Genomic DNA, 13,178 nt, shown 5'->3' on the forward strand with positions numbered 1-13,178 from the left:
GCAAGGGGGGAAAGCATCGAAGTGTCCTTATTCTATCAGTGTGATGGTTAACTACATCGCATGTGATGGTTAACTACAACACACAACCATCAGTTCTGAGAAAAAGAAAATGGAGAACGAAAAGAAACTCTCCCCTCTCCTCTCTATCCTCTCTACACCAGTTCTTGGATACGGTAACCGGTACCTACCGTTACTACCATTCCCCAACCAACCGGGTGCACCGCTACCCCCCTGAGGTCAGCGTGCCCCAGACGCCCCCCTCCACCCCTCCTACGGCCAAACAGAAGCAGTCCCGCCCCGCTGAGCCAGACCAGACCATGGACCGTGACCAGGAGCAGTCCAAACTGAAACGCTCCTATTCTTCTCCAGACATCAGCCAGGACCTGAGGGAGGAGGGGCTAAAGAAGGTTACCGCCCCTATAACGGCAGCCACGCGCCCAACCTTTAACAGGGAGACCAAGTAGGTGACATCATCGTCACATGGATATGGGCCTGGTCAATATATACGTTTCACTCAGATTTAAGCCTACTACTGGACTAAAAAGCTCTTTTTCAATGACAAATATGTTTTTAAATCCTGGGGTGTATTCATTAGCTGGATTCCGTTGCAAAGCGTTTTGTCTGTTACGAAACGTTTTTCCAACGGAAACCGTTTACCGTTTTACTCTAGGAACCAAACGGAAGCCAACAGAGAAAACAGAACGAAACGGGGAGGGACCTAGCTGAATTTGTCCAATCGAAAAAGTTTCCGTTACAAAATGTTCTGCAGCAGACACCCTTTTGCAATGGAATCCGACGAATGAATACACCCCTCGACTACACTTAATCTGGGGTCTGGGGTTAAAATCAACCCTAGGACTAAATTGAATTTAAATGTTTCTAGATCATTTGGATCCATGGATATGATTTAAAAAAAATATACTATTGGATTATTGGACAAAACTTGATTTAAAAGGTTTGAGTCTCCATAAGTATTTAATCCACATTTCTGTATGAAAGTGGACGACGTCACAGAAGCTGTCAGTTTGTAACTCGTCACTGCCGTCCGTCCCCCAGACCGTCCACTGCTACCGTCTACACCAAGGTGGAGATCGCCCGTCCGTCTGCGGCGAAGATCCGCAACCTGAACCCTGTGTTCGGCGGTCTGGGCGCCTCGCTCACCGGCCTGCGTAACCTTGGTAACACCTGCTACATGAACTCCATCCTGCAGTGTCTCTGCAACACCCCGGCCATGGTGGACTACTTCAACAAGAACCTCTACCAGGAGGATATCAACAGGTCAGTCATGTAGCGGTAATGATAATGTAGTCATGATAATGTAGTAATGATAATGTAGTGGTTTATAATGTAACACCCCGGCCATGGTCGACTACTTCAACAAGAACCTCTATCAGGAGGATATCAACAGGTCAGTCATGTAGCGGTAATGATAATGTAGTACCGATAATGTAGTAATGATAATGTAGTGGTTTATAATGTAACACCCCGGCCATGGTGGACTACTTCAACAAGAACCTCTACCAGGAGGATATCAACAGGTCAGTCATGTAGCGGTAATGATAATGTAGTCATGATAATGTAGTGGTTTATAATGCAACACCCCGGCCATGGTGGACTACTTCAACAAGAACCTCTATCAGGAGGATATCAACAGGTCAGTCATGTAGCGGTAATGATAATGTAGTAATGATAATGTAGTGGTTTATAATGTAACACCCCGGCCATGGTCGACTACTTCAACAAGAACCTCTATCAGGAAGATATCAACAGGTCAGTCATGTAGCGGTAATGATAATGTAGTAATGATAATGTAGTGGTTTATAATGTAACACCCCGGCCATGGTGGACTACTTCAACAAGAACCTCTATCAGGAGGATATCAACAGGTCAGTCATGTAGCGGTAATGATAATGTAGTAATGATAATGTAGTGGTTTATAATGTAACACCCCGGCCATGGTCGACTACTTCAACAAGAACCTCTATCAGGAAGATATCAACAGGTCAGTCATGTAGCGGTAATGATAATGTAGTAATGATAATGTAGTGGTTTATAATGTAACACCCCGGCCATGGTGGACTACTTCAACAAGAACCTCTACCAGGAGGATATCAACAGGTCAGTCATGTAGCGGTAATGATAATGTAGTAATGATAATGTAGTGGTTTATAATGTAACACCCCGGCCATGGTCGACTACTTCAACAAGAACCTCTATCAGGAGGATATCAACAGGTCAGTCATGTAGCGGTAATGATAATGTAGTAATGATAATGTTGCAATGGTAATGTAACAATGACAATGCAGTAATGACAATGCAGCAACGATAACGTATTAATGCTGATGTAATAACGATAATGGTGTAACGATAATGTGGTAGTGATAATGTAGTAATAACAATTCAAAAGAATTACTGCCAAGATAAGAGAATCACACATATACAGCTAACTCTCACTCTCTGTCTGTCTCCCTCTGTCTCTCTCTCTCTCCCTCCTCTCTCTCTCTCCCTCTCTCTCTCCCTCCATCTGTCTCTGTCTCCCTCCCTCCTTCTGTCTCTCTCTCCATCTCCCTCACTCCCTCCTTCTGTCTCTGTCTCCCTCCCTCCTGTCTTTCTTTCTCTCGCTGTCTCTCTCCCTTCCTCCCTCTCTCTGTCTCTCTGTCTCCCTCCCTCCTTCTGTCTCTCTCTCTGTCTCCCTCCCTCCCTCCTTCTGTCTCTGTCTCCCTCCCTCCTGTCTTTCTTTCTCTTGCTGTCTCTCTCTCCCTTCCTCCCTCTATCTCTCCCTCTCCCTCCAAACAGGGCAAATATCCTGGGTCACCGAGGCGAGGTAGCAGAGGAGTTTGGTGTGATCATGAAGGCTCTGTGGTCAGGCCTGTATAAGTGTATCAGCCCCCGCGACTTTAAGGTCACTATAGGGAAGATCAATGAATCCTTCTCTGGCCAGGAACAACAGGACTCCCAGGAGCTGCTGCTCTTCCTTATGGACGGACTCCACGAGGACCTCAACAAGGTAGGGAGACCGGAGAGCGGACAGGAGAAAAGTCATTAACAAGGAACATAGTGTGAACATTACCTAGAGTTGTATTGAGGAGATGGTGAGAGGAGAGGAGATGGTGTGGGGAGAGAGGAGAGGAGATGGTGTGGGGAGAGAGGAGAGGAGATGGTGTGGGGAGAGAGGAGAGGAGATGGTGTGGGGAGAGAGGAGATGAGATGGTGTGGGGAGAGAGGAGAGGAGATGGTGTGGGGAGAGAGGAGAGGAGATGGTGTGGGGAGAGAGGAGAGGAGATGGTGTGAGGAGAGAGGAGAGGAGATGGTGTGGGGAGAGAGGAGAGGGAGATGGTGTGGGGAGAGAGGAGAGGAGATGGTGTGGGGAGAGAGGAGAGGAGATGGTGTGGGGAGAGAGGAGAGGACATGGTGTGGGGAGAGAGGAGATGAGATGCTGTGGGGAGAGAGGAGAGGACATGGTGTGGGGAGAGAGGAGAGGAGATGCTGTGGGGAGAGAGGAGAGGAGATGGTGTGGGGAGAGAGGAGAGGACATGGTGTGGGGAGAGAGGAGAGTAGATGCTGTGGGGAGAGAGGAGAGGACATGGTGTGGGGAGAGAGGAGAGGACATGGTGTGGGGAGAGAGGAGAGTAGATGCTGTGGGGAGAGAGGAGAGGACATGGTGTGGGGAGAGAGGAGAGGACATGCTGTGGGGAGAGAGGAGAGGACATGGTGTGGGGAGAGAGGAGAGGAGATGGTGTGGGGAGAGAGGAGAGGACATGGTGTGGGGAGAGAGGAGAGTAGATGCTGTGGGGAGAGAGGAGAGGACATGGTGTGGGGAGAGAGGAGAGGACATGCTGTGGGGAGAGAGGAGAGGACATGGTGTGGGGAGAGAGGAGAGGACATGGTGTGGGGAGAGAGGAGAGGACATGGTGTGGGGAGAGAGGAGAGGACATGGTGTGGGGAGAGAGGAGAGGACATGGTGTGGGGAGAGAGGAGAGGAGATGCTGTGGGGAGAGAGGAGAGGACATGGTGTGGGGAGAGAGGAGAGGACATGGTGTGGGGAGAGAGGAGATGCTGTGGGGAGAGAGGAGAGGACATGGTGTGAGGAGAGAGGAGATGAGATGGTGTGGGGAGAGAGGAGAGGAGATGCTGTGGGGAGAGAGGAGATGCTGTGGGGAGAGAGGAGAGGAGATGCTGTGGGGAGAGAGGAGAGGACATGGTGTGGGGAGAGAGGAGAGGACATGGTGTGGGGAGAGAGGAGAGGAGATGCTGTGGGGAGAGAGGAGAGGACATGGTGTGGGGAGAGAGGAGAGGACATGGTGTGGGGAGAGAGGAGAGGAGATGCTGTGGGGAGAGAGGAGAGGACATGGTGTGGGGAGAGAGGAGAGGACATGGTGTGGGGAGAGAGGAGAGGACATGGTGTGGGGAGAGAGGAGAGGAGATGCTGTGGGGAGAGAGGAGAGGAGATGCTGTGGGGAGAGAGGAGAGGACATGGTGTGGGGAGAGAGGAGAGGAGATGCTGTGGGGAGAGAGGAGATGCTGTGGGGAGAGAGGAGAGGACATGGTGTGGGGAGAGAGGAGATGAGATGGTGTGGGGATGGTGTCTGTCCATGTTGTATTGACCTGTCCTCTGTCTCTGTCCATGTTGTTGTATTGACCTGTTTCTCTGTCCATGTTGTATTGACCTGTCCTCTCTCTGTCCATGTTGTATTGACCTGTCCTCTCTCTGTCCATGTTGTATTGACCTGTCCTCTCTCTGTCCATGTTGTATTGACCTGTTTCTCTGTCCATGTTGTTGTATTGACATGTCCTCTGTCTCTCTGTCCATGTTGTTGTATTGACCTGTCCTCTGTCCATGTTGTATTGACCTGTCCTCTCTCTGTCCATGTTGTATTGACCTGTCCTCTCTCTGTCCATGTTGTATTGACCTGTCCTCTCTCTGTCCATGTTGTATTGACCTGTCCTCTGTCTCTCTCTGAAGGCTGCTAACCGTAAGGGTCACATAGAGGAGGAGAATGACGACCTGGACGACCAGCGGGCTGCTGACCAGGCCTGGACCAAACACAAGCTGCTCAACGAGTCTGTCATCGTAGCGCTGTTCCAGGGTCAGTTTAAGAGCACAGTTCAGTGTCTCACCTGCCACAGGAAGTCCCGCACCTTCGAGACCTTTATGTACCTGACCCTGCCGCTGGCCTCCACCAACAAGTGTTCCCTGCAGGTGAGACCACACCTGTGTGTATACATATGGCTCTTCCAAATCAATACCCTTTTCTGATATTTTAAGTAGAAATTGGTCAGAAATATAGCATTTTAAAAGCCTGTTATATTAAATTAAGGGCCCGTATGGAAAATTCAATAAATGTGTATATATATTTTTTAATTTAAACTTTTATTAAGTTTTCTTGTTTTTCAATCACCCAACAAAAACACGTTCCACATTCACAGATGTGACAGGCTTAAAAAAAAAAAGTTAAAATATATAATAATAATAATAAAAATAGAATTAAAATAAAAGATTTAAAAATATATATATATATATATATATTTTTTTTTATATATGAATAAAAAGTAGCGGAAGTGCCACAGCGTTTTGACATGTCCCTCTATGCATCTTTCTGACTTGTAGGAAGATTTGAACCCAGTTCATTTCACCATCATTGTAAAGCCCTGGTTATTCTGCTGCTTTCACAGTCATTTCTGAACATCACTATTCATTTAATGTGATTCATCTAATACCATGAAATGTCCGTCCCTCATTGTAAGATTTCTGTCTGATTTTTAGGATGAAATTGTTCTTTGCTTAGTGTGTCCAGGTACAACCTCTACGTTGTGAGTAGCCACCTGGTTGATCCTGCCAGTAGCATATGCTACACGGCCGGTACAGTGGAACTGACAATGGCTCATCAAGCGAATGGCTCATTGAACCCTGTTCATGTTTAGCTGTAACCTAATGTAGCAGGTCGGAAACACCTGAGCAGAGTCCCCCACACCTGGGGGAAAGGAAACCAGGCTGAAGCCAGGCTGTTTCTGGGGGGGGGGGTCAGTTGGTACTTTTACTATAGTCAATATTTTTATTTGAACCTCTTGAGATGGAAAACTGTGTTTTTTTTAGGAAGTTGAACACGTGCTCTTTATGACAATGTTAAAATGAGGTGAAATAAGAAACAAAATGATGAAGTTATGCCACACAAGAGGTACTCATTTGGTGGAACCACACACACACACACACACACACAGACACACAGACACACACACACACACACACACCACTCACACACACACACACACACACAGACGCGCGCACACACACACACACACCACTCACACACACCACTCACACACACACACACACACACACACACAGACACAGACGCACACACACCACTCGCACACACACCACTCACACACACACCACTCACACACATACACACACGCCACTCTCACACACATACACACACGCCACTCTCACACACATACACACACGCCACTCTCACACACATACACACACGCCACTCTCACACACATACACACACGCCACTCTCACACACATACACACACGCCACTCTCACACACATACACACACGCCACTCACAGTCTTACTGTGTGTTCCAGGACTGTCTAATCTAACCATGTTTTACTGTCTGAAGCTGTCTAATCTAACCATGTCCTACTGTCCTGAAGCTGTCTAATCTAACCATGTCTTACTGTCCTGAAGCTGTCTAATCTAACCATGTCTTACTGTCCTGAAGCTGTCTAATCTAACCATGTTTTACTGTCCTGAAGCTGTCTAATCTAACCATGTCTTACTGTCTGAAGCTGTCTAATCTAACCATGTCTTACTGTGTGTTCCAGGACTGTCTGAAGTTGTTTTCTAAGGAGGAGAAGATGACCGACCAGAACAAGGTGTTCTGTCGACACTGTAAAGCTCTCAGAGACTCCGTCAAGAAACTGGAGATCTGGAAGGTCCCGCCCATCATACTGGTTCACCTGAAACGGTACCTACTGACGACACCGTGTGCATTTGGAATGACACATGATGACCGAGACGCGCGCACACACACACGCACGCACGCACGCACGCACGCACGCACGCACGCACGCACACACACACACACACACACACACACACACACACACACACCGATAACGATGTGTGTTAACCCCAGTACCGCCGTCTGTTGTAGGTTCTCCTACGAGGGCCGTTGGAAGCAGAAGCTGCAGACGACAGTGGACTTTCCTCTGGAGAACCTAGACCTCAGTCAGTATGTCATCGGACCCAGAGTCGGCCTCAAGAGATACAACCTGTTTGGAGTGTCTGTAAGTACCGGTAGCACCCGCCTGGAGACGCCGCAGTCAAACATGTCTTCTGGTCCCGTGTGGCTCGATTGGTAGAGCATGGGTCTTGTAACGACAGGGGGTTCCATTCCTCCAGTGGCCACTCATACCAACATGTATGCCCCCCATCAACTACTGTCACTTTGGATAAATCTTTTTGGGTAAATTACATGCGCTATATATACTAAAGTACGTGAACACCCCTTCAAATTGGTGGATTGTGCTATTTGAGCCACACTCGTTGCTGACGGGTGGATCAAATCGAGTATACAGCCACGCAATCTCCATAGACAAACATTGGTGGTAGACTGGCCATCCTGAAGAGGTCAGTGACTTTCAACGTGGCACCGTCATAGGATGCCACCTTTCCAAGAAGTCAGTTCGTCAAATCACTGCCTAAATAGAGCTGTCCCGGTCCAACTGTAAGTGTTGTTATTGTGAAGTGGAAACGTCTAGGAGCAACAACGGCTCAGCCGCGAAGTGGTAGGTCACAAGCTCACAGAATGGGACCACCAAGTGCTGAAGCGAGTAAAAATTGTCTGTCCTCGGTTGCAACACTCTACTACCAAGTTCCAAACTGCCTCTGGAAACAACGTCAGCACAAGAACTGTTCGTCAGGAGCTTCATGAAATGTGTTTCCATTCTGTGTGGAAGTACTTGACTGGCCTGCACAGAGTCCTGACCTCAACCTCATCGAACACCTTTGGGATGAATTGGAACGCCTACTGCGAGCCAGGCCTAATCGCCCAACAGTGCACGACCTCACTAATGCTATCGAGGTTGAATGGAAGCAAGTCCCTGCAGCAATGTTCCAACATCAAGTGGAAAGCCTTCCCAGAAGAGAGGAGGCTGTTATAGCAGCAAAGGGGGGACCAACTCCATATTAACGCCCATGATTTTGGAATGAGATGTTTGAAGAACAGGTGTCCACATACTTTTGATCATGAACTGTATATTAATGACCCATAATTCATCAGTGCTTGGCTTATTACAATGATCCAATGGAAAAAGTCCCCAAACTCCAAGCTTTGAAAGGATTGGACATGTACTTCACCAGGTCTGAAGGAGTTGTCCTTCACCAGGTCTGAAGGAGTTGTACTTCACCAGGTCTGAAGGAGTTGTCCTTCACCAGGTCTGAAGGAGTTGTACTCCACCAGGTCTGAAGGAGTTGTACTCCACCAGGTCTGAAGGAGTTGTACTTCACCAGGTCTGAAGGAGTTGTACTTCACCAGGCCAGGCCTGAAGGAGTTGTACTTCACCAGGTCTGAAGGAGTTGTACTTCACCAGGCCAGGCCTGAAGGAGTTGTCCTTCACCAGGTCTGAAGGAGTTGTACTTCACCAGGTCTGAAGGAGTTGTACTTCACCAGGCCTGAAGGAGTTGTCCTTCACCAGGTCTGAAGGAGTTGTCCTTCACCAGGTCTGAAGGAGTTGTCCTTCACCAGGTCTGAAGGAGTTGTCCTTCACCAGGTCTGAAGGAGTTGTCCTTCAACAGGTCTGAAGGAGTTGCCCTTCACCAGGCCTGGAGGAGTTGCCCTTCACCAGGCCTGGAGGAGTTGCACTTCACCAGGCCAGGCCTGAAGGAGTTGCACTTCACCAGGCCAGGCCTGAAGGAGTTGCACTTCACCAGGCCAGGCCTGAAGGAGTTGCACTTCACCAGGCCAGGCCTGAAGGAGTTGCACTTCACCAGGCCAGGCCTGAAGGAGTTGCACTTCACCAGGCCAGGCCTGAAGGAGTTGCCAGGCCAGGCCTGAAGGAGTTGCACTTCACCAGGCCAGGCCTGAAGGAGTTGCACTTCACCAGGCCAGGCCTGAAGGAGTTGCACTTCACCAGGCCAGGCCTGAAGGAGTTGCACTTCACCAGGCCAGGCCTGAAGGAGTTGCACTTCACCAGGCCAGGCCTGAAGGAGTTGCACTTCACCAGGCCAGGCCTGAAGGAGTTGCCACCAGGCCAGGCCTGAAGGAGTTGCACTTCACCAGGCCAGGCCTGAAGGAGTTGCACTTCACCAGGCCAGGCCTGAAGGAGTTGCCCTTCACCAGGCCAGGCCTGAAGGAGAAGGAGTTGTACTTCACCAGGTCTTCACTTCACCAGGCCAGGCCTGAAGAAGGAGTTGAAGGACTTCACCAGGCCAGGCCTGAAGGAGGCCAGGCCTGAAGGAGTTGTACTTCACCAGGCCAGGCTGAAGGAGTCTGAAGGAGTTGTACTTCACCAGGTCTGAAGGAGTTGTCCTTCACCAGGCCTGAAGGAGTTCACCAGGTCCTGGCCTGAAGGAGTTGTCAGGCCTGAAGGAGTTGTCACCAGGTCTGAAGGAGTTGTACTTCACCAGGTCTGAAGGAGTTGTCTTGAAGGAGTTGTCCTTCACCAGGTCTGAAGGAGTTGTACTTTCACCAGGCCTGAAGGAGTTGTCCACCAGGCACAGGTCTGAAGGAGTTGTACTTCACCAGGCCTGAAGGAGTTGTCCTTCACCAGGTCTGAAGGAGTTGTACTTCACCAGTCCTTCACCAGGTCTGAAGGAGTTGTCCTTCACCAGGTCTGAAGGAGTTGTCCTTCACCAGGCCTGAAGGAGTTGTCCTTCACCAGAAGGAGTTGTCCTTCACCAGGCCTGAAGGAGTTGTCCTTCACCAGGCCTGAAGGAGTTGTCCTTCACCAGGCCTGAAGGAGTTGTACTTCACCAGGCCTGAAGGAGTTGTCCTTCACCAGGCCTGAAGGAGTTGTCCGTCACCAGGCCTGAAGGAGTTGTCCTTCACCAGGCCTGAAGGAGTTGTACTTCACCAGGCCTGAAGGAGTTGTACTTCACCAGGCCTGAAGGAGTTGTACTTCACCAGGCCTGAAGGAGTTGTACTTAGGCCTGAAGGACGTTGTAAACATAAATAAAAGAATCCTCTAGAACCTGAAGGAATGTTGAAATACACCAGGCCTGAAGGAGTTGTTCACTTCACCAGGCCTGAAGGAGTTGTCCTTCACCAGGCCTGAAGGAGTTGTCCTTCCCAGGCCTGAAGGAGTTGTACTTCACCAGGCCTGAAGGAGTTGTACTTCACCAGGCCTGAAGGAGTTGTACTCACCAGGCCTGAAGGAGTTGTCCTTCACCAGGCCTGAAGGAGTTGTCCTTCACCAGGTCTGAAGGAGTTGTCCTTCACCAGGCCTGAAGGAGTTGTACTTCACCAGGCCTGAAGGAGTTGTCCTTCACCAGGTCTGAAGGAGTTGTACTTCACCAGGCCTGAAGGAGTTGTACTTCACCAGGTCTGAAGGAGTTGTACTTCACCAGGCCTGAAGGAGTTGTCCTTCACCAGGTCTGAAGGAGTTGTACTTCACCAGGCCAGGCCTGAAGGAGTTGTACTTCACCAGGCCAGGCCTGAAGGAGTTGTACTTCACCAGGTCTGAAGGAGTTGTCCACCAGGCCAGGCCTGAAGGAGTTGTACTTCACCAGGCCAGGCCTGAAGGAGTTGTCTTCACCAGGCCTGAAGGAGTTGTCCGTCACCAGGCCTGAAGGAGTTGTCCGTCACCAGGCCTGAAGGAGTTGTCCGTCACCAGGCCTGAAGGAGTTGTCCTTCACCAGGCCTGAAGGAGTTGTACTTCACCAGGCCTGAAGGAGTTGTACTTCACCAGGCCTGAAGGAGTTGTACTTCACCAGGCCTGAAGGAGTTGTACTTCACCAGGCCTGAAGGAGTTGTACTTCACCAGGCCTGAAGGAGTTGTACTTCACCAGGCCTGAAGGAGTTGTACTTCACCAGGCCTGAAGGAGTTGTACTTCACCAGGCCTGAAGGAGTTGTCAGATTTATTATCTCAATGTTTTGTGATATCTGTTTTGTATGTATTTGTGTATATACAGTACCAGTCAAACGTTTGGACACATCTACTCATTCAATGATTTTTCTTTATTTTTTACTATTTTCTACATTGTAGAATAAATAGTGAAGACATCAAAATGATGAAATAACACATATGGAAGCATGTGGTAACCAAAAAAGTGTTAAACAAATCAAAATAAATTTGAGATTCTTCAAAGTAGCCACCCTTTGCCTTGATGACAGCTTTGCACACTCTTTACATTCTCTCAACCAGCTTCATAAGGAATGATTTTCCAACAGTCTTGAAGGAGTTCCCACACATGCTGAGCAGTTGTTGGCTGCTTTTCCTTCACTCTGCGATCCAACTCATCCCAAACCATCTCAATTGGGTTGAGGTCAGGTGATTGTGGAGGCCAGGTCATCTGATGCAGCACCATCACTCTCCTTCTTGGTCAAATAGCCCTTGCACAGCCTGGAGGTGTGTTGGATTATTGTCCTGTTGAACATCAAATGATAGTCCCACTAACCAAAAATCCCACATTTCTACCCATCAGACCAAAGGACAGATATCCATAGGTCTAATGTCCATTGCTCGTGTTTCTTGGCCCAAGCAAGTCTCTTATTGGTGTCCTTTAGTAGTGGTTTCTTTGCAGCAAAGCCATGAAGGCCTGATTCACGCAGTCTCCTCTGAACAGTTGATGTTGAGATGTCTGTTACTTGAACTCTGTGAGGCATTTATTTGGGCTGCAATCTGAGGCTGGTAACTCTAAGGAACTCTGGGTCTTCCTTTCCTGTGGTGGTCCTCATGAGAGCCAGAAGCTGGTTGAGAGAATGCTAAGACTGTGCAAAGCTGTTATCAAGGCAAAGGGCGGCTACTTTGAAGAATATCAAATAGAAAATATATTGTGGTTTGTTTAACACTTTTTTTGGTTACTACATGATTCCATATGTGTTATTTCATAGTTTTGATGTCTTCACTATTATTCTACAATGTAGCACATAGTAAACATAAATAAAAACCCTCGACTCAGGAGATGTGTGTGTGTGTGTGTGTGTGTGTGTAAACAGGCCGTTAACCCTGTGTCCTTCCCTTCTGTAACAGAACCATTATGGCGGTCTGGATGGGGGTCACTACACAGCCTACTGTAAGAACGCCATGAAACAGCGCTGGTACAAGTTTGACGACCACGAGGTCTCCGAAATCTCCACCTCCACCGTCAAGTCCTCCGCAGCGTACATCTTCTTCTTCTCCTCCCTATGAGGGCAGAGCTGCAACACTGCCAGGAGCTATGAGGCAACATAAAGGCTACATAAAGGCTACATAAAGGCTAGCTAACATGCAAGCTGCTTTGACTCAGCTTCCTCTGCTGGTGGGAGAAAGGAACTGAACTGGCGATGTTTTTGTTAACTGAACTGAACTGCCAGGGGCCACACTTGTGAACTTTTGCTTAGAGCATGGTTTAAACCATTAGTCTAAAATGGCTGCTAGCTGTTTCTCTCAGGCCAACCTGGTCAAATTAGCCACAACGCTAATTAGCCACAACGCTAATTAGCCACAACACTAATTAGCCACCACGCTAATTAGCCACCACGCTAATTAGCCACCACGCTAATTAGCCACCACGCTAATTAGCCACCACGCTAATTAGCCACCACGCTGAGGAAGGCCAGCGAAGTAGATGATTATATCCGAATAAACAAATCAACCTATCAGATAACTTAGAGCCACCATCCAATCACATTTGTTCGTTTGGTAAATTTGCTTCCAACTGATTGGTTTAATTTGTTATCCATGGTCTTAAGTGGAGTTTCCCCAATATATTTTTGCATGATGCTTCCTTGACTAGGCAAGTGGCATCATTAAAAAAATATGTTTTTCGCATATATGATGAAGTTCCGTGTTTTTTCTTATCCATTTAACACACATCCATGTACTTTTCAATTACAAACGTAGGAGGATTATATTGTAACGTTTGTTATTCATACATTGTCAAAGTGATTTATTTTTAAGGAGGAAAATCATGGTCTAAGCAGAAGTTCACAAGTATGGCCATGAAAGGTTTGTAGTTTTTGGA

General features: G+C 48.3%; 1 protein-coding gene across 1 annotated transcript in view; it reads left to right on the forward strand.

Moving 5' to 3' along the window:
• usp8 (ubiquitin specific peptidase 8) overlaps window positions 1-12,684 on the forward strand; it is a 42,869-nt gene extending 30,185 nt beyond the window's left edge. Inside the window, exons 13-19 of the mRNA XM_064987326.1 lie at window positions 162-460; window positions 1,057-1,278; window positions 2,797-3,007; window positions 4,964-5,200; window positions 6,835-6,977; window positions 7,167-7,299; window positions 12,206-12,684. Coding sequence (XP_064843398.1) covers window positions 162-460; window positions 1,057-1,278; window positions 2,797-3,007; window positions 4,964-5,200; window positions 6,835-6,977; window positions 7,167-7,299; window positions 12,206-12,364 — 1,404 coding nt within the window. The 3' untranslated portion in view covers window positions 12,365-12,684. The remainder of the gene's footprint in view (window positions 1-161; window positions 461-1,056; window positions 1,279-2,796; window positions 3,008-4,963; window positions 5,201-6,834; window positions 6,978-7,166; window positions 7,300-12,205) is intronic.
• The last annotated feature ends 494 nt before the right edge of the window (window positions 12,685-13,178 follow it).

Source organism: Oncorhynchus masou, chromosome 2 (assembly GCF_036934945.1).
Source record: "Oncorhynchus masou masou isolate Uvic2021 chromosome 2, UVic_Omas_1.1, whole genome shotgun sequence".
In the NCBI taxonomy this organism is placed as follows: Eukaryota; Metazoa; Chordata; class Actinopteri; order Salmoniformes; family Salmonidae; genus Oncorhynchus; species Oncorhynchus masou.